Source organism: Schistocerca americana, chromosome 5, assembly GCF_021461395.2.
Source record: "Schistocerca americana isolate TAMUIC-IGC-003095 chromosome 5, iqSchAmer2.1, whole genome shotgun sequence".
NCBI classification, from domain to species: domain Eukaryota; kingdom Metazoa; phylum Arthropoda; class Insecta; order Orthoptera; family Acrididae; genus Schistocerca; species Schistocerca americana.
In genome coordinates this window covers 149,551,223-149,568,063 of record NC_060123.1, presented here as the reverse complement: position 1 = coordinate 149,568,063, position 16,841 = coordinate 149,551,223, and the positions used below count along the sequence as shown (strand labels likewise).

At 39.9% G+C, this 16,841-nt stretch overlaps 1 protein-coding gene across 1 annotated transcript in view; it reads left to right on the top strand.

Annotated features, from left to right (window-relative positions):
• Positions 1-16,841, top strand: part of LOC124616150 (trichohyalin-like) — a 470,869-nt gene that overhangs the window by 412,357 nt on the left and 41,671 nt on the right. Inside the window, exon 17 of the mRNA XM_047144429.1 lies at positions 3,711-3,871. Coding sequence (XP_047000385.1) covers positions 3,711-3,871 — 161 coding nt within the window. The remainder of the gene's footprint in view (positions 1-3,710; positions 3,872-16,841) is intronic.

Sequence of the window (16,841 nt, the reverse complement as noted above, 5' to 3'; positions counted from 1 at the left end):
AGGGAGAGGGTAAGCTTGTGTCTGTGTATGTGCGGATGGATATGAGTGTGTGTGCGAGTGTATACCTGTCCTTTTTTCCCCCTAAGGTAAGCCTTTCCGCTCCCGGGATTGGAATGACTCCTTACCCTCTCCCTTAAAACCCACATCCTTTCGTCTTTCCCTCTCCTTCCCTCTTTCCTGATGAGGCAACAGTTTGTTGCGAAAGCTTGAATTTTGTGTGTATGTTTGTGTTTGTTTGTGTGTCTATCAACGTGCCAGCGCTTTCGTTTGGTAAGTCACATCATCTTTGTTTTTAGGTATATTTTTCCCACGTGGAATGTTTCCCTCTATTAAAACAATATCTTTCTTATTTAATGACCAAGTCATTGAATAGGCAGATGGTGTGGCAGCCGAGAGTCCACTATGCTCAATAATCTTTTCTTTTTCTTTTTTTTTTTTTAATGTTGTAGAACAAGCTCCCCAATCTATGAAATTCAAATGTTCTGTCTTCTTTAGGTGGACAATTCATTGTTTATTTGATTTGATGTCAGTGGTAACTTAAAGGATTTGATTTGATGTCAGTGGTAACTTAAAGGTTATTTTCCTACATCTCAGCTGCACATGCCAAAACATTTCGATGTAAGAAATAATGGCTACCCACATTTCCTCAGTTGTTGTTGAGGTGAAATGGTGATATGCCAGGCATGCTGTTTGTAAGAAGCCAGTTCACAGAGCTTTGTACCTCCATGTAGACAGTTGCCACCATACAGCTCATTGTAAAGGAATACTTCATACCTTGGCACACAGGCCGCAAGCCATCTCAGATCCCAATAATCTGCCATCTGAATTAGTTTAACTCAGGTAAACAGGATGGTTTCAATAAGCAATAAATCAATTGCACTTTGTGCTAATGACTAGCTGTAAATTTTGAGGGTCAGGAGACAGAAGGACACAGCCAAACTGATAGATTCTTTAGTCTATGCAGAACTATTCCAAACAAAATTCGCCTGTTTTGAGGAAATTTAATAGGAAGTGTGTTTCTATATTCCAAGAAGATGTTATTTTTTGGATTGCAATAGATTATTTACATCCATTTAAGGCAAATGTCTATCTGATCTCTTACAGTCACAGCTACTAATATAAATCTACATACATATTCTGCAAGACCATCATATAGCACATGGTCCGAGTCTTTTCTGTTCCACTCACAAATAGTGCAAGGAGAAAAAACACTTCTTCCTGTATCAGTCCTGATTTCCCTTATCTTGCCTTCGTGGCTCTTGTGTGAGGTGTATGTCGGTAAAAGTAAGATCATTCTGTAGTCTGTTGCAGATGCCAGTTCTCTAAAAGTTTTTAAATGTATTTCATGAAAAGATTGTCATTTTCCCACCAGGGATACCAACTTGAGTTCCTTGTGCACTGCTGTAATATGTGTTGATTGAATGTACTGGTAACAAACTTACTGGCACTCCCCTGGATTGTTTCAATGTCTTCCTTTAATGTGGTCTGAGGAGATCCCACACACTTGAGCGGTACTGAAGAATGGCTTGTATAAGTGTTCTGTATGCAGTCTCTTTTGTAGATGAGCTACACTTTCTTAGAATTCTTCCAATAAACAGAAGTTGACCATTCACCTTCCCTATAACCAACCTTATATGGTCAGTACATTTTATGTCATTTGGCAATTTATGCCTAGATATTTCATTTTTGTGACAGCATCAGACAGCTTATCACTAATACTGTATTCAAACATTACAGATTTGATCACTCAGGTTTTCCCAGCATGACTTATTAATAGTATGTTTCTGGGTGTTCTGAGAAGTTGTTGTTTCCATTTCCTGCATGGTATTTTGGTGACTAACCCAAATGTCTTGTTCAGGTGCTGCAAGCTTTGCTGTTGTGGTTGGAGTCCAGGCAGTGAGTGCACATAACAACAAAACTTGCAGTACCTGAGGCAGGTGACTCTGTTGGTCATCAAAATATTATGCAGAAAATGGAAACAACCTGGCAGAAAACCCAGAAACACACTATTAACCACAGAATTGTTTTTTCTTCTTGTCTGCAGTAACTTATAGTTTCTCCTATTTAGAGCCATCACAAACGACTGAACATAACTGTCATGCACATTAACAACAGCCAGGCAAAAGTGTGGTTGCTTAACACTGCCTTGACTTTGCCTTTCGTTGGAGTAAACCAATTAAATCATTTTGCTCTCCACTTCTAACTATTGGAGCAATTTTCAAGGGGTTTCTAAAGAGATACGTCAGCCCATGACCTTATAAATAGGAATCAAAGATTTTGTTCAAATCCTATGTGGGATTCCACTTTCTTCTTGGTGAGATAACAAATGGATTGAGTGATCAGTGCTCTACCACTGTACTCTAGTGTTTACTGTCAGTAACATTTTGGCAGCATTTATCTCTGGTTAACAGGTACTTCTACTGCCCAACATGTGTAGCTTTCTGCCTCCATGCACTCTTAAAATGTATGTGCAGGCATAAACCTGCCCATTTTGGGTTCATATTGTGGAACACAAGCAAGCTGTATTGCATTTTGTGCAATATTTATGAGAATGCTTGTTGAAATTTTGGTGATGTTTGATGATTTTCGCCACCCACATTTTTTGTGAACTATTTGAATTGTCAGTATGCTGGGATAAGCTTAAGAATTCACAAACCCCTTTATTGGTGTACCCAAAATATAATTCACATGGATTCTCCATAGAGAATAAAATTCTTTATTTCCTGTTGTAGGTTTTTGATTCAGTGCATTTTTTCAGTCATTTAGTTTAACATATTACTGCGGAGTATGAAGCTTGGCAAAACATATGAGGAATGAATGACATCACTTTACTGTGTTTTGTTCACTTGCAACTTTGATGCTAGTACCATCAGAAGGGCAGCTTCAAAGAAGAATACTAAATTATTTTAAACTAAAGCTATCCTTAAAATACTCATTTCTTTTTGCTGTTTATTCTTGTATTTTAGTTAACTTTTATTTATCTGTCTGCTTTTATACTGATTTTATCTACTGTCAAATATTTGTGCTAATGTTTATTATGAATTATTCAGAAATTTTAGAGAGATTTCAAACAGCTCCTCAATTATGTTGATATTCAATTCTAAGGACAAAGTATTGTGGAGTATATGGACACAAGTATTATTTTGCTTATCTCTACGAGAGAAATTAGCAGTGACAAGGTTGAATTCTTTTCATTAATGATAGCTTATTCTTTGTTCATTGCTGCTGCTTTTTGTGCAATGCTTTTTACTCCTGTTGTTCACATCACTCCAAATACCCAGAGAATTATTAATCAAATCAGTTTTGTTTTGATCATATTTGTTTCTTATTAGTCATCTAAAAATATCTAATCTGTTCATGAAAAAATGGAAAATCCAGGATGGAATGTAACAATATTATGAAAAAGATAGTTGCTACTCACCATATAATGAGATGGTGAGTTGCAGATAGGTACAACAAAAAGACTGCCAGAGACTGTGGCCATGTGTATGTGTGTTGTGTTTACATGAGTGTGTATATGTTTTTTATTTTCAACAAAGACTTTGTTGGCCAAAAGTTCACATTCTGACAATTTTTTTGTTGTGCCTATCTGCAACTCAACACCTCCACTATATGGTGAGTAGCAACTATCCTTTTCATAATATTGTTATAATCTGTTCATGACATACATATAAATGTATAAATATATATTGTATATTTATTTTATGTAGGTGGGTAAATTGGAGCAGCGATTACTGTCTCTTCAGACAGCACATGCATTACGCTGCAGCTCTTGCCGTCCATTAGTTGGTCGCTTGCAGGAATTGGAGCAACGACTAGGGTCACTTACAGCTGAAAGGCGGCAGCATCTGCAGGATTTGTCACGCATGAAGTTAGTATCTCTGCAATATTTTAAAGCACACTAAGTTAATTATGCACTTCTTATTTGTCTCATGTTACCACCATCCTATGAATCCAGTTAATCTTTCGTGTACAGTCAATGTACAAGAAGATATTAGAACTTTTAATAATGGAAAATATAACTCCCACGCAGCAAATAAACAATTCTAATTGCATAAAATTAAAACTATACAATTTATTTTGAAGCTTTTTTCAGCAGCTGGAAACTGAGTTAAGTGATTGGCACTCATCTTGAATTTATGTTTTAGAAATGCATTGGTTGTTTCTGCACAGAATTCTTCCCTAAACCCAATATATAATAAAAATGAGGAAAGGCAACCACAAATTACAGCAGATTGACACAGAGGGGCATACACACATAACAGTGCACAGACATTATTAGTTTTACATCTACCACTTGTCTCTGGTATGTGTGTACACTCCCCTACACCCAGATACACATACACCCAGCTGCATCAACCTGCAGCTGCAGCACCACTGATGGTGACCAAGGCTCACAAGAGTGCGGGGAAAGATATGGGATTTTATGACTGGGAAGGGTAGAATGTATTGGCAAGCAGGGTTTGATGAGGTAATGGGAGGCAGGAGAGGTGGAAACAGGGGTTCTCTGTAGCAGAAGCAAAATGAAGATCAAGAACGGTAACAGTTACTAAACTGAGAGTGGGGTTGATGCAGGGGGTGGGGTGGGAGGGTGGGGGGGGGGGGGGGTGGGGGGGGGGAGTGGCAGAGGTGTAAGGAATAGGTGTATGGCAGGGAGAGGTGTGAGAAGAATACGAAGTTTAGAAATAGAAGAGTGACACTGAAAGAAGAGTAAAAAGTTGGTGTAATAAGAGAGTGGAAAAGAAGATAGAGTAGGTTTAGCCTAAATGGGATTGCAAGTATTGAGCATATGTCTCAAACACATTTAACTACTGAGGGCTTGGTGACCTGTTCATACCATTATAAAGATGCTACTGATATCAGATGTTCCTGGTGTAATGCTGTGTGCACATGGTAGACATGGCTGTGTGGTAGGTGACCAGGCAGCCATGGCAGCAACCTCATGCAGTTGCCGGTACACCATTTGAATGTTGGCACACAGTATTTTTGTCATAATAGCCCAAATTACATCTGCTGTGGGTGGTAGATACAGGAACCAGAGTTTTATTACACTTCTGCTCCTTAACGTAGGGAGAGAGGGGAGGGGGATGGTACAAAAGTCCATGATGCTGTGGCTGAAGAGATGTCCAGCATGGGCAGAAGTGAAGACAGTCTGGATAGGAGAGGCTCTGGTGACAGAGACTCAGCTTCCATAACTGCTCATGGAGGTGTCTGCTCAGCACAGTGGGAGACACTGACATTGGTCCCAGGAAGAAAATCCACTGTCAGTGCTGATAAATCCCTGACCACAGGAGTAGGCAGGAATGGTCAGACCTGCTTGACCTCCAGAGTGGTGAGGGTAGACAAAGAATGAGGTGTCAAGCCCATGGCCTGAGGGGGGAGCACTGCGTACATCCTGGGATGCAACTGGTTGCAGTGGTGTGCCATGAGTCGATCTCAGGGGCAAACCGTAAAGACATGGCAACCACGCTGGCTGTGGGTAATGGTCAGAATCCAGTGAGGACACTGACCAAATACCTTGGCCAAGACTGGTGTAAGCAATAACAAAACCACTGCTGCTGCTGGACACCTGCCTGGGAGCAAGATATGAAAAAGTGTTTGTGGCTGACAGCAACGCAAGAGCTCAGCAGGACTCTTGACCCCGGCTGGTGTCATGCTATAAGAGCTTAAGAAAATGTAAGAGCCTCTTTGGCTAGGAAATCTTTTACATTCTTGCACATCTGTGTTTTAAAATTTTGGACAAGGCATTCTGCCTCTCCTTTCAACTGCAGATGGAAGAGAGGTGCCATGACATGACGAATGCCATTGGTGTACAAAAGTCCATGAAGATTGTGCCATAAACTTAGCGAGGTCCATTACACTAAACCAGGACGCAAGACAAGCTTTCTGTGAAAAATATCTTTGACAGAGCCTTGGCAACAGCATGTGCTGTCACAGATAGACAATGAATGACATATGGAAAATGAGAAAAAGTATCAGTCGCTAAGTATCAGCAAGTGTTTAAAAAAGGACCAGCAGTAGCAATGTGGACTCTTCCCCAAGGCTGTGTAGGGGTCGGCCATGGTGGAAAAACAGTGTGTAGTGCCACCTGCTGACCACAACACTTGTGGCAGACCCTGACAAGATATTCCACCTCCTGATCGATGCCTGGCCAAAACACATTGTGACACACCAACAGTTTTGAGTGAGGGATCCCCCAGTGAACCTGATGTAATAAGTGGAGGCACTCCAGTCACAGAACTTCTGGAACCATGATGCAGGGGGGAAACCCTTCCACTGACAGGAGAATAACACCATCCAATATGGAGAGGTGATGACCTAACGCATAAAAATTCTGAAGCAGGTCCAATGCCCGGTCTGGTTGATGGCTGGGCCCCCCACGTTGTATCATGTGTACAACCTGCTGGAGCACTGGATCCACCACCACCATGCAGGCAATACAGGAACTGATGATGGGGAGCCATCCACTATGTGCCTTGGCTCTGTATCCAGTTGAGAACAAAGCATTTTCTCCTGGTCAAATGAGGAGTCAGAGCTTATGGGGAGCTGGGGACACAACCTGTTGTGACATAGGATGAAAGCAGATCTCATAATTGTACTGGGACAAGAACAGAGCCCAATGGTGAAAACAATGAGTGGCTTTGACTGGTAAATATGTCAATGGGCTAAACAAGGAAACCAACGGCTTATGGTTGATAATTAAATGAAACTTTGCACCACACAAGACACATTGACAATAGAAAGAGCTTCTTTTTTCACCTGAGAATACTGTTGATGAGCCAAGTTAAGTGTTCTTGATGCAAAGGCAACAGGCTGTTTCAGTGCCATCTGAATGGCAATTGACCAGAATGTCCTCACCCCATACTGGGATGTGTTTGTGGCCATGACCAGATGCTTGCTGGGTAGAAATGTTGCAAGAAATGGTGCAGAGTGAAGACTATTTTTGAGTTGTATAAAAGCTTGCTCACAGGCTGCAGACCAAACAAAATGACCACTTTTCTAAAGCAACAGAAGCAAGCGGTGGACAATAGTAGCTGCTCTGGAAATAAATTTGCGATGGTATGCCACTTTGCTAAGGAATGCCTGGAATTCTCATAAAATAGATAGATGGGGCAAAGCTGTGCAAGTGGTAACATGTTTTGAGGGGTGCATGCCCTGCCAGGAAATTTATTGACCCAAATAAGCAATAGAAGCCTGGCAAAAGTAAGAGTTAGTGAGATTACATTTGAGGCCTGCATCCTGTAGAACAGTAAAAAAAAGAATTAGGCTATGTAGGTGATGCTCGATGGTAGTACCTATCTCGATGTTATCATAGTTAATAGAATGAATGACAACCATTGTAACGTGTTCTAAAAATGTTGGAAGATGGCAGATGCACTAGTGACCCCAAGCATTAGTCATTGATACTTTGCTGAAAGGTGTCCACAAACAACTGTTTTGATGCCTCATCCAATTGAATCTGAAGGTAGGCTTCCTCCAAGTTGGTTTTCGAAAGGGATTGACCCCCATCCAACTTTGTGAGCAACTTCTCTGTGTGAGGCAGGGATAAGTATCTATGACTGCCTGAGCATTAATAGTGACCCTGAAGTCACCACAGAGCCGAAGCTGACCAGCAGATTCTCTACAATCACTAAGGATGTAGTCCATTCACTTGAGGAAATCAATGTAATTACTCCCAGAGACCCTTTCTTCAAGATGCGCTAGTTCTGCAAGGCCTGTGTGAAAGCTTCTGTGAAGTCTGGAAGGTAGGAGATGAGATACTGGCAGAATCAAAGCTGTGAGGACAGGTTGTGAGTCAGGGGTACAAAGGAAGTAATGTTAACTGTTTCTGAGTGTTTGTCCATGTTGGCCTGGTTGCCATGTATGTACTGTAGCTACCTCCTCATCCCATAGTGCACTAGGCTCCATGCACCAGAGCAACATGCTATTGACAATGGTAGCATCAGTCTAAGTCTCTAATCAGTGGCCTGCAGTGCAGCAGACCTCAACCAACTGGGGAATATTCAAAACCCCTTCTCATGTAGGGTCCTCAAACTGAAGTATACACTGACCCACATCCTTATTTGGGGTAAACAGATGGTATTGTCTCTGACCATGGAATCTACGTAAGACTCCTGAGACTTAGTCGTCATGAACAAATTCTTATGACTGAGGCTGTGACCATGGCTCCCCAATCTCGATACAATTGCTGCAGCTGCTTGGAAGAATTCAACACGTGCAGTGATCACATGTGTATGCTTATGGTCATAGGAGCACAGCAAACTACACTTATTATCAAAAGAAAGTGATGGTGGTTCTTTCAGAACAGCTAATTGGCACAGTAGATGATACATATGAGGGGTATCCATAATGAGGATAGACTCTTACTGATCTCCTTGTTGACCCCCCGGAATCCCATGATGTGTTGGTGATACTGCTTCTTATAAGCACACCAGTATTCCACAGATTCATCGTAGGCAGGAGAACAGTGGTGGGTGAACAACTGATGACTGAGCCTGGTCAGCATAGCCAACAACCATTCCATCATGGCTGTATGCACCTGCTTGTTGTGAAAGTAACCAGAGCAAAGCCTCCATGGCAAAGCCAAATGGCAGGAAAAACCACAGAGTCTGAAAGACATGAAAATTCGACCCATTTTGTCACCACGTGTGTTCTAGCTAGGAACACAAGGAAACATAATTGTAAAAGACATACTTGTTACTGGGTCACAGAGTGACATCAATGAGAATACAATGAAAGTATTTCACACCTCTTGAACACATTTAACAACTGAGGGCCCGGAGGCCCATGCATGCACTTGCTAAAGCACTGTCCATGTCAGGTGTCACAGGTGTAATGCTGCATTTGCACGACAAACTTGGTAATGGTGATCAGTGACTGGGCTGCCCCTGGTGACTGCCTCAGGTAGGTGTGGGTGTGCCATTTGAATGTCAGTGAGCCCTATTGGCTCTGCTTATGCCCGCTGTGGGTGGTAGATGTAGTAACCAACAGATTACTACAGACAGTTCTAACTGGCTAGGTACAGATGAGATGGTGTGGAGGCAAGGGAAATGGGGATGGGGGCCCAAATAAAATGGATGTTGAAAGCACTTTGAAATCTATGATGTTATTCTCAACATGTTCAGCATGTGCGTGGTCAAACTTGCTGGTAGTCACAGTAATTTACTAGATTACCTGTAGATGGTGTAAACACAATAGTAACAAACAGTAGAAAGATAGCTTATTGTTACTATAGTGAGTAGGTCAAGTTTATAAAAACTGCTTCAATTCCATTAACTGTAGTTCCTTTGGGTAGACTATGTAGAATTTTCACTGCATTTTGTATATGTTCTACCTTTTGTGTAAAATGGTTATCTTGGGAGAACACAAAATTTATATAGACGCAAAAGTGTACCCAGATAAAATTTTTAATGAACCTTGTCAAGTTATTTATAAGAGACAGCAGTTAGAATGCTTGAAGAGCACAGGTTGGCGGGCAGCAATCTACTGAGGTGGCTGCTCCTTCACAATATATGAGATGACTCACTCAGCATTCAGTACAGAAATGCTTTCCCTTTAAAAAAAATATCTGGGATTTTCAGTTTCCTATCCAATGCCTACTGGAAAACTGTTACAGTCTTTTGCACCAGAATATAAAACTCTATTCTGAACACTAGAGGGCAGTGTACAGTCTACATGGAAATTATGTTTACTTCAAGTATTGTAGTTGGTGAATTTCACAGTTTGTCTTAAATTAATGTTTATTACTAACTATAAATACCATTTGGGAGTATACAGATTGGCATGAAACTTTAAGGATCTCTAGGTCCCTGAATGAGATTCCACAATTTTCTTCAGTTATCTATTTTACACAATATTTTTACTGAATTCTTCTTGAGAATAATTACTTTTTTTATCTTAACTGCATTGCTCAGAAGAATTCAGTGAAAGTGAAGCTATTCAGATTGTGTTAGCAATCCTGTCTGCAGTTCAATGCAAAGAGAGCGATTTCTAAGTGCAAAACTGGCTGAACTGTACTTTTTCATTAACATAAACACATGCCTTACTTTAGTATCCATCTTGATTCCTGTGAACTTCACACATGGAGCTTCATACAGCATGTACCCTTCGATGTCTACTTTTGACACATATAAATCATTTTGATTTATTTTGGAACAGCATGATATGAATCTTTGTCAGGTTAAAAGTTCTGCTGTTTGCATCAGTAAACCGGCATAATCATCAAATTTCACAGTTTTAAAGAGTCCTTCATTGTTCCAAGTAAATCATTTACATATGCCAAGAACAGGAAAGGACCATGTACTGAACCTTGCAGAAGACCATATTTAATATTTCTTCACACCAAATTTAGTCTTATTCCTGTTTCATCATTAGTTAATGTGACCCTTTGTTTACTGTTATTAAATTACGATTCCACATGTGCAAGGGGAATGCCTGTAATACCACACCATTTTAGTTTCTCTTGTAGAATTTGTGGTCTATACACTTGAAGGGCTTGGAAAGAGGACAGAAAATGCCAAAAAGTTCTATCAGAACTGAGTTTATGTAATCACATATTGCATGAACCATGGACCTTGCCGTTGGTGGGGAGGCTTGCATGCCTCAGCGATACAGATGGCCGTACCGTAGGTGCACCACAACGGAGGGGTATCTGTTGAGAGGCCAGACAAACATGTGGTTCCTGAAGAGGGGCAGCAGCCTTTTCAGTAGTTGCAGGGGCAACAGTCTGGATGATTGACTGATCTGGCCTTGTAACATTAACCAAAACGGCCTTGCTGTGCTGGTACTGCGAACGGCTGAAAGCAAGGGGAAACTACAGCCGTAATTTTTCCCGAGGACATGCAGCTTTACTGTATGATTAAATGATAATGGCGTCCTCTTGGGTAAAATATTCCGGAGGTAAAATAGTCCCCCATTCGGATCTCCGGGCAGGGACTACTCAAGAGGACGTCGTTATCAGGAGAAAGAAAACTGGCGTTCTACGGATCGGAGCATGGAATGTCAGATCCCTTAATCGGGCAGGTAGGTTAGAAAATTTAAAAAGGGAAATGGATAGGTTAAAGTTAGATATAGTGGGAATTAGTGAAGTTCGGTGGCAGGAGGAACAAGACTTTTGGTCAGGTGATTACAGGGTTATAAATACAAAATCAAATAGGGGTAATGCAGGAGTAGGTTTAATAATGAATAAAAAATAGGAGTGTGGGTTAGCTACTACAAACAGCATAGTGAACACATTATTTTGGCCAAGATAGACACAAATCCCATGCCTACTACAGTAGTACAAGTTTATATGCCAACTAGCTCTGCAGATGATGAAGAAATTGATGAAATGTATGATGAGATAAAAGAAATTATTCAGGTAGTGAATGGAGACGAAAATCTAATAGTCATGGGTGACTGGAATTCGTCAGTAGGAAAAGGGAGAGAAGGAAACATAGTAGGTGAATATGGATTGGGGCTAAGAAATGAAAGAGCATAACTTAATCATAGCTAACACTTGGTTCAAGAATCATAAAAGAAGGTTGTATACCTGGAAGAATCCTGGAGATACTAAAAGGTATCAGATAGATTATATAATGGTAAGACAGAGATTTAGGAACCAGATTTTAAATTGTAAGACATTTCCAGGGGCAGATGTGGATTCTGACCACAATCTATTGGTTATGAACTGCAGATTGAAACTGAAGAAACTGCAAAAAGGTGGGAATTTAAGGAGGTGGGACCTGGATAAACTGAAAGAACCAGAGGTTGTAGAGAGTTTCAGGGAGAGCATAAGGGAAGAAATCCTTGGGTAACAGAAGAAATATTGAATTTAATTGATGAAAGGAGAAAATATAAAAATGCAGTAAATGAAGCAGGCAAAAAGGAATACAAACGTCTCAAAAATGAGATCGACAGGAAGTGCAAAATGGCTAAGCAGGGATGGCTAGAGGACAAATGTAAGGATGTAGAAGCTTATCTCACTAGGGGTAAGATAGATACTGCCTACAGGAAAATTAAAGAGACCTTTGGAGAGAAGAGAACCACTTTTATGAATATCAAGAACTCAGATGGCAACCCAGTTCTAAGCAAAGAAGGGAAGGCAGAAAGGTGGAAGGAGTATATAGAGGGTTTATACAAGGGCGATGTACTTGAGGACAATATTATGGAAATGGAAGAGGATGTAGATGAAGACGACATGGGAGATAAGATACTGCGTGAAGAGTTTGACAGAGCACTGAAAGACCTGAGTCAAAACAAGTCCCCGGGAGTAGACAACATTCCATTAGAACTACTGATGGCCTTGGGAGAGCCAGTCATGACAAAACTCTACCATCTGGTGAGCAAGATGTATGAGACAGGCGAAATACCCTCAGACTTCAAGAAGAATATAATAATTCCAATCCCAAAGAAAGCAGGTGTTGACAGATGTGAAAATTACCAAACTATCAGTTTAATAAGTCACAGCTGCAAAATACTAATGTGAATTCTTTACAGACAAATGGAAAAACTGGTAGAAGCGGACCTCGGGGAAGATCAGTTTGGATTCTGTAGAAATGTTGGAACACGTGTGGCAATACTAACCTTATGACTTATCTTAGAAGAAAGATTGAGAAAAGGCAAACCTACGTTTCTAGCATTTGTAGACTTAGAGAAAGCTTTTGACAATGTTGATTGGAATAGTCTCTTTCAAATTCTGAAGGTGGCAGGGGTAAAATACAGGGAGCGAATGGCTATTTACAATTTGTACAGAAACCAGATGGCAGTTATAAGAGTTGAGGGGCGTGAAAGGGAAGCAGTGGTTAGGAAAGGAGTGAGACAGGGTTTTTAGCCTCTCCCCGATGTTATTCAATCTGTATATTGAGGAAGCAGTGAAGGAAACAAAAGAAAAATTCGGAGTAGGTATTAAAATTCATAGAGATGAAGTAAAAACTTTGAGGTTCACCGACGACATTGTAATTCTGTCAGAGACATCAAAGGACTTGGAAGAGCAGTTGAACGGAATGGACAGTGTCTTGAAAGGAGGATATAAGATGAACATCAACAAAAGCAAAACGAGGATAATGGAATGTAGTCAAATTAAATCGGGTGATGCTGAGGGAATTAGATTAGGAAATGAGACACTTAAAGTAGTAACGGAGTTTTGCTATTTAGGGAGTAAAATAACTGATGATGGTCGAAGTAGGGAGGATATAAAATGTAGACTGGCAATGGCAAGGAAAGCGTTTCTGAAGAAGAGAAATTTTTTAACATCGAGTATAGATTTAAGTGTTAGGAAGTCGTTTCTGAAAGTATTTGTATGGAGTGTAGCCATGTATGGAAGTGAAACATGGACGATAACTAGTTTGGACAAGAAGAGAATAGAAACTTTCAAAATGTGGTGCTACAGAAGAATGCTGAAGGTAAGGTGGGTAGATCACGTAACTAATGAGGAGGTATTGAATAGGATTGGGGAGAAGAGAAGTTTGTGGTACAACTTGACTAGAAGAAGGGATCGGTTGGTAGGACATGTTTTGAGGCATCAAGGGATCACAAATTTAGCACTGGAGGGCAGCGTGGAGGGTAAAAATCGTAGAGGGAGACCAAGAGATGAATACACTAAGCAGATTCAGAAGGATGTAGGTTGCAGTAGGTACTGGGAGATGAAGAAGCTTGCACAGGATAGAGTAGCATGGAGAGCTGCATCAAACCACTCTCAGGACTGAAGACCACAACAACAACAACATATTGCATTCTCAGTAGAGAAGCTTTAATCGAAACCAAACTAAGTTTTTATCAGAATGTTATTCTCAGAGATGTGGTTTACTACTCCATTGCAAGCTACTTTCTTAAAAATTTCTCAGTGCACAAGAAGGAGGAAGATGGGTCTGTAATAACTATATTACTTGCTTATCTGTGCTTTTATAAAGGGGTGTTGTCTTCTCCAGATTCTCTATCACCACTTTGATCTTAGAGTCACTATTTTTGGTAATGTGCATGATTTTGTTCCATAAAATTTCAGGTTAACTGCTGGATGTCTGTACCTTGCTCCCATAATATTCTGGAGGCAGAGTCTTCTGGCCATCTTTAGGCGTATACTGGCAAGAATACACAGGAGTTCTTCATATTTTCCAATTTGCTGATCTCGTTCAGTGAGGAGTTCTGCTTTTTTGGCAATTGCCTCCCTCACTTCAGCTGCATTACCCTCTGTCTTTCTCATTGGTGTGGTCTCATTACTGCAATCATGGTTACAAATAACGTCTGTATATCTAAGTGCCCTTGCCTTCTAGTACTCATCTATATGGGTTCCTGTTCTACCTTTTTTCCATTTCTTTTGTAAGTTTTCTTGCATGGTCACAAAATTGGCATACAGTGACCTTTCACTTCCACCATTTGGTCCACTGAATACAAATCTGTTCCACTAGTTCTGACATTTTTTAGTTCCCTTAATTAGTCCCCTCTGTTTTCATTTACGCTCTCAGCTCATATCCATTAAAAATTTGTTCATTGCCAGCCTCAACTTGCCCCTCCATGGTCTTTAGTGTAGCAATGGCCAGCTCCACCACCCTCTACAGTGGGTGGTGGAGCTGAGTTCTTAGCATTAGGAAGCAAGTAATACCCCACCTGGTTGGAGTGTCAGTTGACAGTGAGTAGAGGGCTGGTAGCTGTCTGACCTACCAACATGAAAACACACTCATTTATTACTCAATAAACCATATCAGTTGTGATAATGCTCAGAGAAGTCAACATCCCCAGGACCTAAGTCGTACACAGCCTGCAGGTTTTATGCCTCAGCTCAGTTGCAGTTATCATCCAGTTGCCTTGGAGCCAATACCTGCCATATGGGCAGATAGACCTTGACATAAATGTGTCTGGCTGGCTCTGATATGACCCATTTCCATGGCACCTTGCATTAGCCCTGTCAGTGATTTTACTGAGCCATGCCAAAGAAATGTGGTGCTGCACCGCTGTTTTCAGCTTGTTGTATGGGTTTTCACTCCATAACATTGCACTCTGAGTTGTTCACAACACTTTGTGATGGCTCTCCCACTTTAATTCTTCACTTGTTGTCCTCAGTGTCGACATACTGGCTGAAAAAATAGGGATGGAAGTGCAACTACTGTCTACTGTAAATGATGTAGCCGACAGATGCACAGTTGTGTTTCACAGTGTTTTACTTTCACTGTTCACAACCCTCCAATAATACACAGTTATATATGGCCATTGCACTATTGTTTAACTTTTGATAAACCTCCTTAATAGGTAGCAGGCAAACATCCACATGTACTGCAATAGTTTGCTGTTGAACATCTATGAGCAGTAAAAACCTAACCACAAAGTTCACAGTTCTTGAAGAATAGAAAGGTACATATGGAGCAGACACTGTCATTGTTTTAACACAGGGCCTAATTGTGTAACACTTATTTCACAGTTAGGTTGAAGCATTGTTGTTGTTCTAACCACACAGGTTTCTCATCTGAAACTTGGCCATGGAATGACAGTCTCAGGACCAAAAATCAGGCCCTTATATATCCTCACAATAATAGATGCTGAAACTAGACATTGTTGAAAGTTAAGTTTACAGAAATTACAATTAAAACTTAACTCTTTAAAGTAACTGAATATATCGAAAAATTCGTTCTTTTTAACAGTTTCTACTACTACAAGGTTTAGGCCGAATTATTTGACTGAATCATGAAATTAACAAATATAATTATGCAAACAATACTTTTGATAAAACTGAAAAGTACTTGGGAATTAATTGAGGACTGGCTTTGTTAACATGTTTTCGAATAGAACCATATAAATACTTATAGAATGCTAGTGTTTCATCTTCCAAATGTTTATAATTAGTACAGATTTTATATTTGTTTATAAGTCAATGATAGAATTTAAGTTACAAAACAATCAACGATTTCACCTTATAACAAAAGATACTAACTAGTAATAGTCAAAATAAATTAGAAAATCTATTACATACATAAAACTAAGCACAAAATTAGATCTGGTGTTATATTCTTTAAAACTGAGGGCCAACCTTTCTCTTTTATGAAAATGCAGATTATAATCACATATGTTAATGGTAATTAGTCAGAAGTGAAAAAATGAATTTTAAGGAGGCATATGGCAAAACAAGAGGGGAAGTAAAAATATCCCAGCCTGCTTTGTCACAACTTGTGTAGCTACAAATTTCCACCTCTAGCAAGCAATGCCCACAGCAGCAAGGCCACATGCCTAAAATAAAATAATAATAGGAAAAAAGCTATGCCAGTTGTGTTTTTTGAAACTCTGACACATTTTTCTGCGTGGGAACATAATTTTTTCTGTTTGTTTCTGATGCGATGTTAACTGATTACTTGAAAGTCATTTTTTTTCTGCATAGATAAATAACTGTTGTAGTTCACGCATAAGCTTAACTCTTTATTGTTGGTTTGTATGGTTCAAAATTTTACAGTTCTGTTCTGTAATTTTCGAATTTGAAAACTGTATCTTGTCACGCTGGTCATCAGTTGTAAGTTTTCTTCATTTTTTTGAAATGTTACAGCTCATTTAATTTAGAGGTAATCAGATTTTTTGACAGGCAACAACTTACAAATACATCATGCACAGCAAAGAATGAAACCATGTGCATACTGCTTGTAATGTATCTGTAACTTCCCCACACAATTAATAGCAAGATCATACCCGATGCCAACTGGAAAACTGTTACAGTCCTTTGCACCAGAATATAAAACTCTATTCTGAATTATAGGTAGCAGTGTACAGTCTACATGGAAATTATTTTTACTTCAAGTTCATCCTAAACTCACTCTTACTACTAACTACAAAAACCATTAGAGAATATATAGATTGGCATGAAACTGGATCCTCTGCAATAAGAA